Source organism: Opisthorchis viverrini (assembly GCF_000715545.1).
Source record: "Opisthorchis viverrini unplaced genomic scaffold opera_v5_22, whole genome shotgun sequence".
Lineage (NCBI taxonomy): Eukaryota > Metazoa > Platyhelminthes > Trematoda > Opisthorchiida > Opisthorchiidae > Opisthorchis > Opisthorchis viverrini.
In genome coordinates this window covers 762,931-781,456 of record NW_008751678.1, presented here as the reverse complement: position 1 = coordinate 781,456, position 18,526 = coordinate 762,931, and the positions used below count along the sequence as shown (strand labels likewise).

Sequence of the window (18,526 nt, the reverse complement as noted above, 5' to 3'; positions counted from 1 at the left end):
CGTTGCCTAGCAATAAATCTACCGATTACCAAAGTTTCACTTGGCCTGATGAAGCTTACGTTTCAACACTGAAACGTTGCCTAGCAATAAATCTACCGATAGTGTACCAAAGTTGTTTGAAACGATGGCTGCTCAATCGGTCTCATGAGTTTTCTAGTTGACTGGAATCGTGAGTACTTTCTCAAACCAATGGATGTGCAAAATGAAGGCAGTCACAGGCTGAGATCCCCGCATCCTCATGGTTTCGATCCAAACGATACTCTCTACATGGAGCTTTAAAGCGTGCAGAAAACATAAGTTAGCCGACCCCCGGTAGTCAGCATGCTGTAAGTTGTTTGCAGATTGCCTAACCAACTTTAATCTAGCATTATTCATCGAGGCTTTCAAGTAAAGTTTACACAAATAAGGGGCAAATCTGTTTGCAGGATAAATACGCAAGAACGTCTTTAACGTAACAGCGGTGTTGCCGAAACCTAAGAAGATTTACGACAGCTTCACGAAGCAGCATTTACTCCAAGTAGGCTTATGTCCCCTCTAAATTAGTGCGGGTAGAGCTGTTGCCAGTTTGTTCTGAGGTCCCATATTTTACCACTACGGTTTTTCCCGGGTGGCATAACGCATTTGTAAGGGGTATGCCTAGGTTTTGAAAAAACCAAAGGTTATGAGGTGATAACGCTCCATTTAGGTTTTCGGTGCATTCTCATCATATATTGAGGCATACGTGTTGCTAGTCGCTTGTACTCCAAGAGACTCACCCATCTGGCAATCAGAATTGGAACATCCTTCGTTGGTAGCAGATCTAAAGATGCTACTGCAGATACGTGCAGTTTCTTTTGGACTGGAGGGCGCTGTGCACGACCGTTTTGTACCAAAAACGATTGACCATATGGCTGTAGTTCACCAGCCTTTCTACACCTGCCGAATCGCTCAAGACAATGAAATGAAGTACCATCCTGGGGATGCTGGAGTCTTTCTAGCTTCGTGGTTTTGAAGAAACCGAGGCCAGAGTCGTAGATGCGTAGGAGAACCTTAAGCTGCTAGACTTTTTCTTGTCTTGAAGTGGGTCTATTTTCGTCCAAAGATGCGACCGTAAACTCGTACCGTAGTTTTATTTAGGTGCGCAGTATTTTCTGCTCATGAGTCGGAGAAGCATGGAGAATACACTCTGCTAAAATGAAGAACAAACATATTTTCGTCAAAGTGTTCCCTAAGTAAGCGTTTGTTATAAGGAGGAATCGGTATTTTCACAGAATGGATCGTCTATTTTTGAGGTAGAATAATATATTCCAGCATACACAGGAGGTCTAGACCGAACTGTACGTCGGATATAAGTAGACAGGGGTGTGAAGCGACCGCTCATTTCACGAAAGCAAGGATGACCAAGTGAATGCATTTCAAATGTTATTTGTGGGTATCACTTGCTCTCAATCCATTTATAATACTGACCATAAGATTTAACCGTATCAGCTGCCTAAACCTGCGCTGAATTTAATGTATCTCCAGTGGATCATGGTCTTGGTAAGAACTAACCATGAGTACGTCCACCCTTTCCCATGGAAATGACGTGGGTTCATAATCTGTTTTGATGTTTGTATACAGCACAGACCGTACCGCTATCTGCAATCGAATATATGCGTATCCAAATCTAAGGACAACGTTCAAACATTGCATCAAATTGTATTTATTCTGTGTAGGTGGACTAATATCACATAAATACCATCTGGAGGGCGAGTTGTCTCAAAGGCTAGAGCGCGACTTTACTGACCGGAGGGTCCGTGGTTCGAACCCGAATTCTACACTTCAAATCCCCATGTCTAGGCTTGGGCAACCTGGCAGTATCCCAGCCCTCGTGCAACCTTCGGGTGGCGCGGCAGCTAGGCACCGAAAGGGTGTTACAGCTGAACATTTATGTTTTTATTAAATTCTTCGAGTTCTTGGTGGAAAAAAGGGTGGTCGGTTCTTGGTAGGTGCTTTCCATTTGATGAGAGCTACATTTCCGTGGTGAATAAGGGACACGACAAAAGATAGCAGTCTTTCACCCAGTGTGGGAATCGGGGTGGCACATTCGGCTATTTACAGATATCCAGTCGATCAATGAGGCTTCAGCTCGCAAGTTTCGTGCCACACCAGCAGCGCTGCAACTCGATACGGCAGCCAGACCATTCAAACATCAGTCTATAGCGTCTGTATAGAGTGTAGTTAACCCAACAGCTGCAATTGAATCATGTGTTCGAGTTTCAAATTCAGGAAATGTCGATTAATGGAGTATTTAGAGTAGGTCCACGAGTAGCTTGTTGATCGATCCGTCTAAGAAGTTCTTTTAAATACAGCAGTAAAAATAGAACGACGGCTGAAAAGCGGACGCCGAGGGTTGTCGTGTAGTGTGCCAATTCCATAAGTACATGACTGCAAGGGTCTACAAGAGGGGCATTGTCAAATGGGTAGGCACATAAAGCCTTCTGTGTTAAGTTCCCATCCTCTTCCCACTCTTTACGAGAACATTCATCTACATGGTTGTAAAAGTTGGATTCTAGTATTTACCACTGGTGTGTTGTTGCCGATGAATACCGATTTTGTTTCATAATTTCTTGACTGCGATGGGACCTAATTCTTAATTATGCCCTGTTTGAATAAAGCTTGGCTAACAGATTTTTCACTTTGACCCAACAAACACACGGCGGCGACAAGCTCAGAGTACACAAATTCATTAGGCAAAATTTTTTTATCATTTCGAGTAGCAGCTGCGTGGAATGACCTTCCTCCGACGGTTGTCCACGCTCCTAGAACCCACTTCAAAGCACTATTAGATACTTATGTGAGTCCTCGAGCTAGCAAGCATGCTGCATTGCGCTGAGAACATAAAGTGTAGTGCTACACCCTTTTTAACTTGGGCCCTTCAGGTGAACGACAGCCGCTGAACGACAAGAACAAAACCGACCCGAGAACCTTCGCAAAAGCCTCGATCCTGTGTATCAATCCGTGAATCAAACTGGCACACGCCGAAAACTACAATGTTGCTTCTTGGCTGTAGCAGCGCTCAACCTTGAGCGGTAAACCGGTCTTAGTACGGACTTCCGCCTGATGGTGTCAGAGCCACAGTCATTTAGAGCGTTAGTAGACGCGACAAACAGACAGCGATCAACTTCCCGCCTTTGAGGCTCTTTCGTGAACGTTTCCAAAGGAACTGCACAGAGGCGACTGTTGTCGGTTCCTCACCAGGTATCCAGCTGTGTAAGGAACCTTCCACCCAATGACTTAATTTGATACCAACCACCACACCTCATGCCTCAGTGATCTCGGAGTCGCCAGAGTTGCGCAGCTGGAAGCGAGTGGAGAGTGATGGGGCAGTTGTCTCAACTACTGAACATGGATCTTGAATGCTTATTTCTGATACACAGCACACATGAACGCCAAGCGAGTTCAGTGTTCGAGTAAGAGCAGCTTGTTGTCCTGCTTGCTTCAGAGTGCGAACATTAAAAGTAGTCAGACAGCATGGGCGTCGATGCGTGCCTGAGTATGTCAGCACCTGATGACCCGCAGATGTTGGTGCCAAAACCGATCCAGTACAAACAAAGTCATCAATCCTACTGACGCGGTTAATGCTCTGGGATTTGTGAATAAAACTGCCACAACCTTTCGATTTTTCATTTTTGTGACCTATGAGGAGCTCATTGAATAAAACTGCCACCTTATTTTCCTTCATGTGCACTGCGATTGTTTTCAAGTGTTTGTTTCAGTTACACTCTGTATGGGACGAACAAACGAGAGATTGTTTACGAGGCCGTGGTATTAGCATCAGCCGGGTGGTAGGGTTTGATATTTCCCCAACTTTCAGCTCACAAGGTTCCTGTACCGCAGTCCGTTTATGGGGTTTTCCGGAATAGGTTCATGGAACTATGCACGGATCGACAGCCAAGGAGTGAAGCATGCCACCGGTAGCTGATACCGATTCGGTCAGTTAGACTCCAAGGTTGCTAAGAGTTAAGGCGACACCAGGTGGCTCAATGACCCCTACTTCGTCCAAAGCCAATACAGCTGGAAAATAACTGGTGGTCAGTACAAAGCTGCAACAGACGCTATCAACATCGTTGCGTTTTGTGCTTAGACGAAGGCATGTTTCTAGTGAACTGAGACGTCCTACCTGTGCGTTGAAATCTTCTGCGGTTACTAAGGTCTTCGAGATAGTCCAAGTGCTTAGAGCACGAATTTACTGACCGGAAGGTCCGTGGTTCGAACCCGAAACTCTGCACCTCGACTTTCCATGTCTAGGCTTGGGCAACCTGGAAGTATCCCAGCCCTCGTGCTTCCTTCTGGTGGCATGACATTTAGGCAGTGAAAATTTGCTATAGCTGAACGATTTTGTTTTGTTAAATACGATCTAGCGATCCTTTGCCAATATCATATTATTGCTTTGTCTCCAGCGTTCACTTTCTCCAGTTAAACACTGTTACCATGGCTTAATGGGGTTTATTCTAAAGTAGAGCCGAGCGGTTTGCGTTCACCCACGAAATGCGCCGGTTTTCCGTTTGTCGTTTTACCGATTACAGCTGAAGCAGTCCAAATTTTGTATTAATAAGACAACGTTTACCCCGGGCGAATTCAGTGAGTGGAGACAGAAAGTGATGGGACACATGAGAAATCGCACCGTCACAGGATTCAGATCTCAATCTGTAGGTTTTGATGAGCGATTTCGGTGAACCATTGTTTTATAAACACTTAGCTTACCACTATCTGATTTGTTTACTTCGAACCATATGATGATAGATTTACTGGGTGACTAGAAGAAACATGATCTGAATATAGTTGCATATTGAAAATTCCGCCAAAATATCTTTTCATGGACCGTCGAGGAGCTCTCACCAACCTTATGGGCAGCACATTACGTCTGGACAATGTACTGCGATATCTTGAATATCGTACCAACTGAAACACAAGGTGCCCTTTGTACAGTATATTCCGCTGAAGAATACCATAAACGAGAGTTTGGGCTGCAATTCAGTTGACACCAGCTTAATTCGCAGATAAATCTATCTCGCGAATCGCTTAGACTTGGTGTTTATGTGGAACTCAGGACTGACGGAATTTCGGGGATTGTGCCCACCTGATATGTCCGAAGTAGGTCGAAACAGGTCGTGAGTTTACGAAGCTTTTAACAACCCTATGAGTAGTGCATTTCATCTCCGCGCACCTTTTACCACGTGGCAACGGCAGGATCGCTCGTTTGGTCATCATCATCATCACTGTCAGCTGTAACAACCGCGTACTCGTCATACAGTGGTTCTAGCTGCCGCAGTTTCGTTCACCGATGATTTGGGGCGTAGGTAGCTGCTCGTTTGGTGGGAAAATTTACTTGTCTGGGCCGGATACTGAGTACACAGGACGTCTGTCAGTGGTCACATTTACACAAATGCCTGAACAATGGGTTTGATCGACAGAAATTCGTCTACTATCTGGTTTTTAGTAGTGTCGAATAAACAAACTCAAACCAGCAGTGGGTCGCCGGTTCAAAGATAACCATGTCTTGCTGCTGGAATTTGTGGTAGACTACGTATACTTCAACGTTTTCCCGTCATGAAAATTCTTTGAGGTGGGTCCAAAGTTAGATCGGTTTGAAAGTGCACGATTGTTTAAGTATATTGGTGACAATGCATAGCTATAAGTGAGAAACAGTTACCTTTTGAAACAGACTGTCCCTTGGAAGTACAAGAGACTAATTTTCAAAAAACAATGTTTTGTAAATGAGCGTATTCCGCTAATTTCGTGCAATTTGGTTTCAAGTAGAACATATGGTTGACGGATACCCGGGGACAGCACCTACCGGATGGGCCCAAGAAGGGTTAAATCAGTCATGGGTTGTCAAAGAATTCTCAGAAACCTTATGAGTAGTGCATTACGTATACACGTATCGCGATACCTCGAATACCGTATCAACTGAAACATGGAGCGACCTGATGCAGCACATTCAGTTGCCTGGAAATATCACAAACGAGAGATTCTGTTGGATTCCAGGTGAATCTCTCGTAAAACCAAATTTGTGTGCAAATGAGTGTATTTCGCTCATTTCTTGCAATTTGATTTCGAATAGAACATAAGGTTGGCGAAAATCCGGGGACTGTGCTTACCCGATGAGCCCCAAAGAGGACGAAGCTGGTCGTGGGTCATCGAAGAATTTTCAGCAACCTTATGAGCAGTGCATTGCGTATATGCAAGAGACTAACCTCTTAACTCTTCACTTTGACGGAGCTCCCGCACAATACAATACAACATGCTTCTGAATACCAGGTGCCTGCGCAGATTTATTTTAGTAATAAACCATTGCTCTCTTTACCACACAACCAATTCTCTAGAGTAACCGAGTCCACTTAACTTTTCCAGTGTCACAGCGGGTCACAACTGTGCCAGACTATCCAAAAGAAAAGGAATATCAGCGAAATAAACTCATTACTAATTTGGCTTTACCACACAACCAATTCTCTAGAGTAACCGAGTCCACTTAACTTTTCCAGTGTCACAGCGGGTCACAACTGTGCCAGACTATCCAAAAGAAAAGGAATATCAGCGAAATAAACTCATTTGCAAACTAATTTGGTTTTTGAGAAACTCGCCTGGAACCCAGCTGAATCCCTCGTTTATGATGTGTGAGGAATATCATTTTATAGACTCATAAGGTTGCTGAAAATCCTCGACAGCCCAGGGCCGGTTTCTTCCAGCTTGACGCTCGTCATGTAGACGCAGATCCTTAGTTCCCGTCAACCTTATGCTCTACTCAGACCCGAATTGCCCGAAATTCGAGTTATACACTGATTTGCAAACCGATTTGGTTTTGACGGGAGACTCACCTAGAACTCAGGTGAATTCCACGCTTGCGATGTTCTTGGGCAAACCTAACGGAGACAGTCCTATTCATAGTTTATAGGTGAAAAGCTTCGCAAGCACATTCCGCGAGAATGGAACAGAACACTGATGTCCCCCTTAAATCGCATTAACTACTAACTTGCTTCACTGATTGTTCTCCTAATGGGAAGGTCGTAGTCAACGCTGATGATGTATGATGGTGGCAAGATCCCTTTAGTAAGGTATGAACTGCTAAGAAGCTGTTCGACACAATCCATTGGTATTTCGAAGGCTCCCAATCTCATCTTTTGGGGGGACTCTAAATTCTGGGAAATGTGAAATAGTGTTTAGCTGAATCTTTGATGTCAGAGATGACCACTGTTCTTACAAACTCTGCTAAGCCCCAAAGCTGACCAAGGCAGCTTGGTGCGATGGTCTGAGTACAACTAAGCAGCGAAAGCAGTCAGGCACACATATATCACATACTTCTTCCCTGTCCACTGACTGTGGTCAGAGCAATACAACCTATAAATAATTATTTTTCCTGAGTACTCAAGTCCACGAAACAGAGCCGCATGGGTTTTTAAGTTGGTGCAACTTTACTTATTCTTATCTACTCAGAAAACACGGAATTAGAATACCAACTAACCAACAAGAATGTAAACTAACGGTTTGCTACCGGGCAGTTCTGGATTTTCCCTAACAATTGACTCCAAAAACTACACCGAAATCTACTTAGGGTGGTACCAACTCGAAGACAGCCGAACGGCATGTCATGCTCAGCTGTTAGGGCGCGAATTTACTCATCGGAAGGTCCATGGTTCGAACCCGACCTCTGCCTCTTCACTTCCCTTGTCTAGGCTTGGGCGACCTGGCAGTATCCCAGCCCTCGTGTCTCCTTTGTGTGACATGGCAGCTAGGCACCGAAAGGGTGCTACAGCTGAACGATTGTTAATACAAACAATGAAGCCTATGATGTCGGTACGACCAACTAAGTGATTGCTTTTGGCTTCGCTGACCACCTGTTGCTCAAGATCGAGTCGATTTTCCGACTGCCTATTAAACTGAAGGATAAACTTCGAAAATTTTCTTTAAGAACGAAGTTGAACAAGGACGGAGAGAGTGGACGGCCTTGTCGGACAGATTTTGCGTTGAAGCCTTTGGATAGCTCACCATACTCTCACACGCTTAAAGTATATGACCTGATTATGCTCACAGACTTCCGCGGCATAGCCTATTGAGCAAGTGTGGTTGACGACACTGACATCGACAGATTTCAAAGCATCCTTAAATTCAAGGAATACAAAGACTGCGAGCCGTCTGTTCATATCGCGTTGCTCCAACGCCTAAGCAACGTGAGCAGAATTTTTCTTCGCAATTATTGGGTTTGGTAAGGTTGACCTCACGCTCACTGCTTAGTTTTGTTATAGATATCATCATGGAATGCACACTTAAAGTATTCAAGAGTGTGGAGCTTTTTATATGCCCTGAAACTTATGTTCCACTGGCAGTGTGATAGATAAGGTTAATAAATGAATTTTTAGGATTCGGGTGGAGTATTCTAATTTCTGAGGCACTCGTACTAGCAAAGCAGCAGGCTATAGGACGGGTTGTTGTTGTGAAGCGTGATCTCAGCGCACAACCGAAATAAGATCTTTCGGTCTTTGACAACCGTTGCCTCAGAACGCAGCCTCAGGCTACGCAGGCTGTTAAAAACTAACCCGCAACGAGACAGTTTGAAAAAAGGAGGCTCAGTTTTACACCATCATGATTTTCAGCTGCAAGAACCGTGTACTTATCGTACAATGGCTGGAGCTGCCATAGTTTCTTTCACCAATGATTTGGGGAGGTGACGTAAGTAACTGCGCCTGTGGGAGATACCTTACTGCCTTCACGCTCCTACAGAACGACTTTAACCCAAACCGTCTCGTAACACGATTACTCGTACTATGAGGTCTCGCTGGTCTCGACCCGACTGGTCCCGTTTGGCCCTCCTGGTATGGCTTCACCTTGTGGGTAGTAGTTCTAATCAGTGTAGCCCACGGATTGATTGCAGCACTCAAGCCCGACCACCACACTAGGTGGAACCTTTAGGTAGGGTGCACTAATCTCCGGTGTTGCAAAAGTATTTGGTCGTTGCCCACACATTTCACATCCAGAAATTTGAAATCACTGACTAGGCGAAAATTCAGCAACCAAGAAAACTTTCGTAAAATCGTTCGTTCCGTCGGGACAGGACCACGTCTGTCACAGGCATTGGAAATGTCATCCCCGAAAACTCAGCCTACAACTTGGTCAGCTGTTTACTAGTTGCGAACGACCCAAAAGCTTGGAAAACCAGCGATCCGTACGTCCTACGTACGAATACCGTGTGAAATGCTGGTCGATTTAATTCAATTCAATTTATCAGCAATAAACCTTATGGTAGGGGCATATTAGTTCCAGCTGCTATAGCTTCGATCACCGGAAAACGGGAAAGTGGAATATACAACCAAGCCTTGGAGGCGAAGGCATGTTCAGTTTGTACGGAAATTGGGTAGCTACGCATTGAAGGCGATAGTTTGATCCACGAGCGTCACCTACAGCGCCATTGCCCCCACTGTCATTAACCACTGGTGATTTGAGTACCCGGGTCCTCATCCAGGGAGGCGGCAGTTGCCCACCCAACCAATTTTACTGGTTAGCGTTCTCGTACTTCATTGCCAGGTCATATACTGTCCACCTAACCATCGCTTCCACTCAGCTGGGAGAAAAGACTGTGAGGCAGGCGGCACGCGGAGTACATGTTCCAACCACCGCAACCTATAAAGCGTGAGTAATTTATCTATCGCGGAAGAGTTCCTTCTTCCCAAGACCATCTGGTGTACCTCAGCATTGTTTATCTGATGTTCCCACCAAACTCGACCAAGGCTTCGGAGAAACCGATGGTGAAACACTGCCATTTCCGTATGTCTTCTGTGTGTAGAGACTACGTCTCTGGCCCATAAAGCACTATGGATCGCACCACCGCAGTGTAAACTCTTCCCTTGACAGACAAACTCACGTCACGTCGGCACCCTAGGTGTCGGAGGTTGGCAAAAGCTGACCTGACCTTTCCGATCCGAGAAATAATCTCATCTCGTCAGTCATCCGGAACCTATACAGTGCCCAGGTGAGCAACTTCACCTACCACGTCGATTGGCTCACCTGCAAGCATCATGTGTGGTTTTAGTCCCACCTTACACTGTGCAGGTGTGAAGCGCATGCCAAACCGTGCGGCAGAGTTATTTAGGTTATTTAAAGCAGTTTGCATTTTTGAGGGACCTGAACCAAGGAGCAATATCGTCTGCATACTCAATGTCTGTGAGGGAACGTCCCGGAGACATTTCGATTCCCGAGGTTTCAGAGACAGGCAGAAAAATTTCAAGCAGCATATCAATAACACAGTTAAAGAGGAAAGAGTTAGAGTTAAAGAGGAAAGTTAAAGAGGACAGTCTTGTCTTACACCGCTGGACGTGGTGAACTCGGACAAAAGCTTCCCGTATATGCGTACGCGTCCACATGAGTTCGCATACAGTGCCCTAAAAGGAAGAAAATTCGGAAGGGACATGCTTGGTCGCCAGCCGCTGCCAAAGTTGCTGACGATCGACAGATTCAAAAGCAGCTTTCAAATCTAGAAAAACGACCAACGTGGGACGTGTGAAGGCGTGGCGCTGTTCGGGAATTTGTCTCAAAGTAAAGATATGGTCGATGCATCCTCGACCAGGGCGAAACTCAGCTTGATTTTCACGAATCTATCTCTCCTGATAATACATCCGATGCCAGAGAGCACTTCAGAAGCGATAGATACCAGCCTGATACCACGATGGTCTTCCCTTTTTGAAAACTGGGATGACGGTCGACTAGCTCCGTTCGGCTGGTATTGCTTTCATTCCAAATCTTCTGCAGTATGATTGTCAGACTGTTCATCTTCTTCGAGGAGCGCGGGGTGTACACCATCTGGGCCAGGTGTCTTGTCGCGCTTCAGGATTGAAATCTTACGCTAGATTTCGGTTGCTGATGGTGGGTTGGTGTCAATGTTCCACGCTTGGTTCTTCCAGAGATTGTGTTGAAGGAGACCAAGTGAAATGCTCTTGGAAGTGCTCAGCCCACCACTCAAGACGGCGATTGAGTGAATTGTAGTTCCGTCTTTTTCGCATGTTGTCTCACTGATATCCGCCTTCTTTTGACCCGTTGATCGAATCAGTTGAAACAGTGCACTGCTGTTGCCTGCAGTGGAGGCCTTCTCCAGCTTCTGAGTCTTAAAAATCTACCAGCGTTATCTGCCATTCTTCAAGCTCTTAATTGTTCGGTGTTGGAATCTGCGTGCGCCTACGTAGTCGCTAGTTGTTGGCGTGGCCTTTTTGTCAGAAATAAGATCTGTTGATCTCGAAGATATCCAGCGTTCATTTAGTCGAGTCAGATGGGTTGGACAAACAGTCCTGAGAGCTGGGAGCATAGTTCCTTTAATTCGCCTCCATTCATCCTCCAATCTTCGTCGTCTACATGACTGTCTTTTTCGTAGCTTTCCAGCCAGATCAGCTCGATACTCTTCAGCTACCGAAACTTGACGAAGTTGATGAACGGAGCTGCTCTCTTTCGGCACGCGTAGTGCTGGCGGAAAGCCAAGTGCAAGCGGGCCTACACGATGGCGTGATCGGAGTCAAGTTGCGTACCCCAGGAGACAATCCTTAATCGAGGATCTCCATCGGTAACTGATAACCATATGGTCCAATGGGGTCTACGACTGTGGTTGGTGGTCTCCAAGTAACTCGGTTACTTGTGTGCGTTTGTGTTGGTAATTAGTACGGGCCAAGAAAAGACGATGATCTGTACACAACTGAAGATGCTGCTCTCCATTATCCGTACCACCTAATTGTGCTTCTTCCGGACTTAGTCGTCCAACTTGGGCATTCATATCAAGGGCCAGGATTGCTATATCTATCCTTCGTGCCGACCGTAGCAATAGTGACAGATCTTGATAAAACTCGCCCTTCTCAGTCTCAGAACTGCTATCTGTTAGGACGTATGCTGATACGACAACCAAACACCATTTACCACATCGACCTGCGTTATCCTTAATTGAGCCAGACAACCGTTCACCGTGCAAAGACTACTGTGTACTGGGATCCAGTCCAGTAAGGCGCTTTCAGCCTTGGGGCTGAGTGCAACCACCACACCGTAGACACCTCGGGCCATTGCATCAGGATCACCGAATGCCCAAAGAGTGAATGGTGGAACATCTGGGCTTGTCCTAAGCGTCTTGAGGAGCACGACTGGAGTGGGGTCTTGTATGCGTGTTTCAGAGACACAAAATACATCGATAAAGAGAGAAAATAAGGTTTCAGCAAGAGATGTCTTGCCCAATTTGACAGAGTACCAACATTGTAGGATGCAACGTGAATCAGATCTTTAGAGGTTAATAGGTGATTATTTTGGTTTATTTTGTTGGGTGATGGTTGAGACGCGAAACAGTGGCTAGGTGGTTGGCAGATGGGTTGATTGCACTGCACTGTACGATGGGTTGGGAAGGAATTATGGAAGACCAGTGAACGGAGAGCTGCAAAGGCGAATGACACGTCTTGGTTACCCAGGCCGAAGGGGGCTTATTTGAGGTGCCCCACCTTGAGCTTTTGACTCAAAAGTCTGACCCACAGGGCAGTGGAAGGAGGTCCGGGGGACCCTGCCCCTAGCCTCTAACTAAAGTCTGGATCGCGAGACAGCGGTTGATAGGGTTTTCTTGGGGGACCCTTCCCGGAGCCAGAGACTCAATAGTCTGACCCGCTTGGATGTGGAAGGCCGGTCTGGCCCGAAGACGCAGAAAGTAGGATATCACTGTCGCACTTCTGATGCGGCTGCGCACAGCAGATGCCTTCTGAACAGCACCGGGCTCTTTGATTTTAAATGTATTTCGACCGTATTGAATAATTCGCCGGCGATCACGGTCACACGTTGAGCGGTCGGAGTGCGCCATTTTGGGGGAAGACCTTTTTAACCCGTCTTTCTCGGAGCTTCCATAAATATGGACATACTGGTCGCCTGGGGGAACATCTTACTGCCTTCACTCATATCGCAGAGGACAGTACGTCTTCGCCTACAGACCACCCCGTAGTACGATTACTCGCAGTACGGGGACTCGGCGTCCTTCGGCGGGCTCCTCCCCGTTGGCCTTCCTGGGATTGTTGAAGCTTTAGGAACTGAGTTTCAGCCAGTATAGCCCGCAGGATCATTACAGCACAGAAGCCCGACCACCACGACAAAGTGACAGCTCTAAGTCGGAGTTGGTGACCTAGTGTTTGTGGCACACATAGTTAACCCTATGGTCTCGAACATCTCCGAAGGTTGAATGTTTAAGTTTCTTCCATTTGTATTTGCTACTATTGTTCGGCTGTAACAACCTTTCGGTACCTCGCTGCCATATCACCCGAAGGGAGCATGAGGGCTGAGATATTGCCAGGTTGCCCAAGCCCAAACGGGAGCAGTCGAGATGCCGAAGTTGGGTTCGAACCACGGAAACTCCAATCACCAATCGCACCTTAACCACTGAGTTATCTCCAGTTCTCCAAGTCTAGGTGAGGGATAGCATCCCACAGCTCAACATGCACACAACTAATCCGTTACGGTTAGTGATGTTCGAAGGGAACCAGATACGTTCCATAAAATGGGACCACTCATTCTTCCCCACACAGCGCACTTATACCTCCGGGTAAAAACGATTTAGGTCGGAACTTAGGGCTCCAGTCCACAGGACTAATTGGGGGAAAGTTTCTGACTCCTGATCATGACGTACACTGCAGCTTTAGAAGAATGCAAGTCGGTAGGACGAAGTCCTAGTACCATTTCCGTGAAGCCGATAGACATCTTCATAAACAATCGGAATTCGAACACAATGAAACGCCCGATCAGTTGATCGCTACGTCTATCTATCCCTCGGCATTGGTGTCCGGTTCCCACATAAGTTGATTACCTCGGCTGGTAGCTTTCTGCTCCTGCTACACAAACGCACTCACCCCTTTTATCGGTTGGCCCAGATGCACCTGGCATCATTGTGTGATGCTGTCTGCCCATGGTTTCACCACCTTGTTTGCTCACCTACCATACCTTCTGAGGTTCTCTCTTTGAACGATTTTGAATTCGTCCCGTCTACTGTACCTATTCGCATATTTGCATCCCAAATAAGTAGGCCCTTTTCCAGTCGGAGACACTTAAGAACTTGTTCAGAACTTAATATGAGAGGAACGAAGGGTGGTCATCGGGTTAAGAACAATTATGTGGACTCACAACGGTTACGAAGCGTTTAGAGTTCCGTCCATGGCCGTGTTAGTTTCATGGTTAATACGGAAAAACCAACATCCGACCACGCTGAGTCCGAAGGTCTGCTAGTCAACCCCGCAGTCTCACATTGGGACGAGCACAGCGAACAAAACAAAGAAAGTCAATCCGGGATAATATTTAGGGCGACTAAAACGTTCGAGCCCGGCACAATCACCGTTTAATATAGACTGTGGAATAGTTCCAAACACCACCGCACTCCCCGGCTAACATGACAAAGAGAAATTACACCAGCGAACCCTCCAAAATCGTCAAAACAATTTTATGCTCCCAGGACTGTGAACCAATGAGATTTTCAGCTAAACAAAATCATAGGACATCCATTGTCCGTGTCACCCAGCATGCTTGCTTTCAGGCTTTGCTTCCTGTAATTCGCTTTTCCCACTTTTATCCGGTAATATTTTCAACTATGGTCTTATGTGACTGTTCAGCTTCTGAACTATTGGCCTGGTTGTACAACGAAATAATACTGACCCGCTTGGTTGATGGGATAGTATCAAGGGCCTGGGAACCGAAAACTTAACAGGTAACCGAGGTAACCACGATAAAAGAAAACTATCTCAAACCATCATTTATTGAAGATTTACTTCAGGGGAATAAACCGTGAGCTGTGAGTTGCTCCCACACCGGGTTTCCCGTGCTTTACAGGTTTGTAAGTAATCGAAAATTCGCCGAGATAGTGCCCAAGCATCTCCGGCCGGATTTCGACCGAGTTGAACGTTTTGCCGTTGTAAACACCGACTACTGATCCAATCATCTCTGGAAGGACAACCATGTTCCGAAGGTGGGTTTTCACCGTCTGGAGACTTAGGTGACATGAAAGGATGCACGTACCGCCGGCTTCTCCCCGAAAGGACACTCCTTTTTACTTTTCCGAAGCTTCTTAAGAAGTGTCTTATGTTTATTTCGAAGTCCACGCTTCAAACGCCGGCGAATACGGGCGGGCATTAGTTCGCCAATCTGGTCCCTGCAGATCCGGATTACGAACAGTTCGCCAGACACTTACATATTCATATCTAGGAGTTGATCCAGGTCAACCCCACGATAGAAAAACTTCTTGAACGGCCTGCGCTTCTTCGTTGGCTCTGACTGGTCGGAAAATGGATAAAGAAAACACGCAAGATACCATTGCAGTTCGGAGTCACGCTCAGATCCTGTCCCGCGCCAATACACACTGATCAGTTCAAACGAAAACACCGAGTTTAGTTCAGAAGAATGTGATGGCACGAAACATTCACATCATGGCGGGTTCACCGGAAGATTAGATGAGACGAATAATGCATCTCAAAAGTGTAGGAGACCAGGGAGAATTTATACCTGTTCACAGGTTTGGAACAGATGGAATTAGGTGAGACGCACCTGGACGAATTACTTTCTGCCCCGGGCTTTGCCACCCGCCCATGAAATCGGAAGGCTGCCGGGTAGCACAAATTGGTAGTTTTAGCCTGTTGGGATGGAAAGCATACAGTATATGGTGGTCACGTGGGGATTTCTCCCTTTGTGTGGACCTTTTTCAGAGTTTTTACCGCCATTTCATTCCTCCCCTCTCCGTTACTCTTCTCTCACCACTTTGAAGCTTGGGGTACGACGACGGAGTGATGTGCAAAGTTTAATGACGAATTATCAGACCTGATGAACCCAGCCGAAACACTTTTGTTGGACCGAATGGCAAGTTCAGGGGAACTTGACTTTTTTAAGGACTGTTTTAGTTAATACTCTAGGAGTTAGTTATAAGGAGAATGTGCAGTTGACCTGCTTTCGAACGGGCCAGTCTTACCCTTGAACTGCTCGGGTTGGGAAAGCGCTTCGTCTAAGACTCCCCTGACGAGGAAGGCTTTCCGAGTATCATAGACGTATCCGTTTGCGGTTGCGCTCTGCTTGGCACGAACTAGGGATTAGAGTTCATCGCATTTTAATTTTTTTCCAGGTTTTTCCACTGCCCAGAAAGTCCGAGGCTTTTTTTTGGTATCATGCGTGATACCTCTGTCATCCAGTCGTTCAGCTGGACCGCCGATAAGGAAGCCCTTGCAGCAGGGTTCCATACATCGGCCGACAGCCAGGAGGCTATGAAATGGTTCAAAAAGGCCAGAATGGCACCTGGATATGGCCCAGGCTGTTCTTTGCAGGCCTGTGGCAGTCGCTCGATCGCGCTTTGCCGGGACTGGGCCGAGTGTCGCGCCAGTGGTTGCCGTCTGAACAGTTTGTTTAAGGTGTAAAGCCTGTGCTTCATGCCCAGTTGATGTTGGCGAGAACAACGGGCCAGTTGAGTGTGGAGCACTTGATGCGTTTGGCACGCCATTGGCCACATTGCAGTCGCGGGAGAACGCGGAAGATTCAACAGTGCACGACATGCCCAAAAAAGCAGGCCAACTCGCCAAACAGCTGGCAGCCGTCGCGACAGAACCCCGAAGGCGAGCTCGAACGAGCGGATGCTGCAAGCGTGGCATACCTTACCTATGGAAGAATCGGTGCCCTCTTACCCTACCACCTGCACATAATAAAACTTTGGATTACTCCTCTTTTCCCGGGTGGGTTGCGATTGGCGCAATGACACAGGCTACCGTACAGGTCGTTATCAAGATTTACGCGGAGAGGAACCGTGATTGACTGATACAATAGCAGGGGTATTGCTGAAGCGGATAGGGAATCAAGCTGAAAGCAGATGGTGCGCGCCTGCCGTGGATACCGACTGAAAATTGGCGGATTGTCAATTCACTCAATACGCCTAGGGGAAGAGTCCGTGCAGCACGCGTTCCTGATCAGCCCAGACATACAGAAGACAAAATTGCGGGCAGATTTTCTTAAGAGAACGAATTCCGTGGTTGACCTAAAGCAGGAAAAACTGGTGACATGATATAGCACAGTCAAGTTGCGGGTAACCCAAGCACTGCCGTGAGTGAGCTGCATGTCCGAAATCTTCCGTCGTATAGCTTGCCGTCAATACAGCCCGTAGTCGAGAAATGTGCCGAACTGTTCACGGGCGATGAAGATCCTTTTGGCTTCTGCCCTTGGACTGAACACTAAATTCAACCATCTTCTGGGCACTTTCGTCCTTACGGCCGCCGTTCGCTGCAGCTCCATCTACGGGAGGAAGTCCATATACAAATTCACAAGGTGTTGAAAAATGACAATCGAGAAAGCCAACAATACGTACAACTCTGTGTTGTGCCTGTAAGGAGGGTGAACGGAAAATACAGATTTTGCGTCGATTTCTGGCGCTTGCTTGAACCGACAGTAAATCGGGTTGTAGTTGTGCCTTCGGTTGCGGAGATTTTCTATTTCCTCAGGCATTCCCGATATTTTGTGGTGTTTGACCTGCGTTCTGAATGCTGACAACTATTCGTCAAGGTGGGGGACCGGAAGAAAACGGTGTTCATGAATGAGGATACTCAGTGTCAATTTAGACTAATGCCGTTTGGTTTGTCTGGCGCTCCATTCGCATTCCCGCGCACGATGCCTCGTTCAACAAAGGGCCTCGAGAAAACTGCCTTGTACGGAGAGGATGTCGTTAGTTACAGCAATTTAGAACCAGCACTTGCAGTTCATTTGAAGGCAACATTGTGGCGAATCCGGGACGCTGCCTGCAGATAAATGAAGTCAGGGCGGAGCTCGCTTGGAGTTCTATGACACTACTGGGACATAAAGCAGGTCAATTAGAGTTTAGGCCGTTGCCGGAAAAGATTGGCGAAGACTGAGGACTGTGTTGTTCTCAAATCAGAGCAGTCTCTATGTAGTTTCTTGGACGGGCAGCATACCACAGCCGGTTTGTCAAGTAGTTCAACACGGTCGGTGCAACACTGTACGACTTGCTCGGGCAAAATCGGAAATTCGAATGGACCACGGAAGCATTTCAAGCTTTCGGGCGTATCTAAACGCGGATGTTGGATCAGCAACTAACCCTCAAACTGCTCAGGAGCAGAGGGGTCTTCACTGTTGCAGCGGACGCTAGTGATCGCTGTATCGGCGCAGTCCTAAAACAGAATAATGGAGTTATCGAATACGCCAATCGTATCCTGACTAACGCTGAACAGAAGCAATCGACCATTGTGGAAAAATATTTAAACGATCGTCTGGGCTCTGGATAAATAGAGACCGGACCTGCTTGGACGAAAATTTCATGTGGAAACCGACCGCCAGAGATCCTCGTAGAAAGCTCGCGCGCTGGGCACTCTCGCTGCAAGTGTACGACTTCACAATCCAGCACATGTTGCGGAAGGGGAACCGCTTGGCTGATTGACTGTCAAGACCAGAGGCTGTAGAGGAAGTCTCCAGGATCATGAGTGGGGCCAATAGCCTCGTCGTCGAACTGGATCTCGCCACAGGATCCTTGTTGGATGGAAGA

The 18,526-nt window shown here is 46.9% G+C and overlaps 1 protein-coding gene across 1 annotated transcript; it reads right to left on the bottom strand.

Annotated features, from left to right (window-relative positions):
• Positions 1 to 10,855: 10,855 nt before the first annotated feature.
• T265_12898 (hypothetical protein) lies at positions 10,856 to 15,273 on the bottom strand (the record flags this gene model as incomplete). Its single annotated transcript, XM_009166144.1, is given in 12 exon segments — positions 10,856 to 11,107; positions 11,189 to 11,493; positions 11,529 to 11,593; positions 11,598 to 11,965; positions 11,970 to 12,364; positions 12,634 to 12,744; positions 12,974 to 13,122; positions 13,251 to 13,420; positions 13,949 to 14,075; positions 14,772 to 14,983; positions 15,019 to 15,151; positions 15,191 to 15,273. Coding segments are annotated over 12 exon segments (2,295 nt in total).
• Positions 15,274 to 18,526: the final 3,253 nt, after the last annotated feature.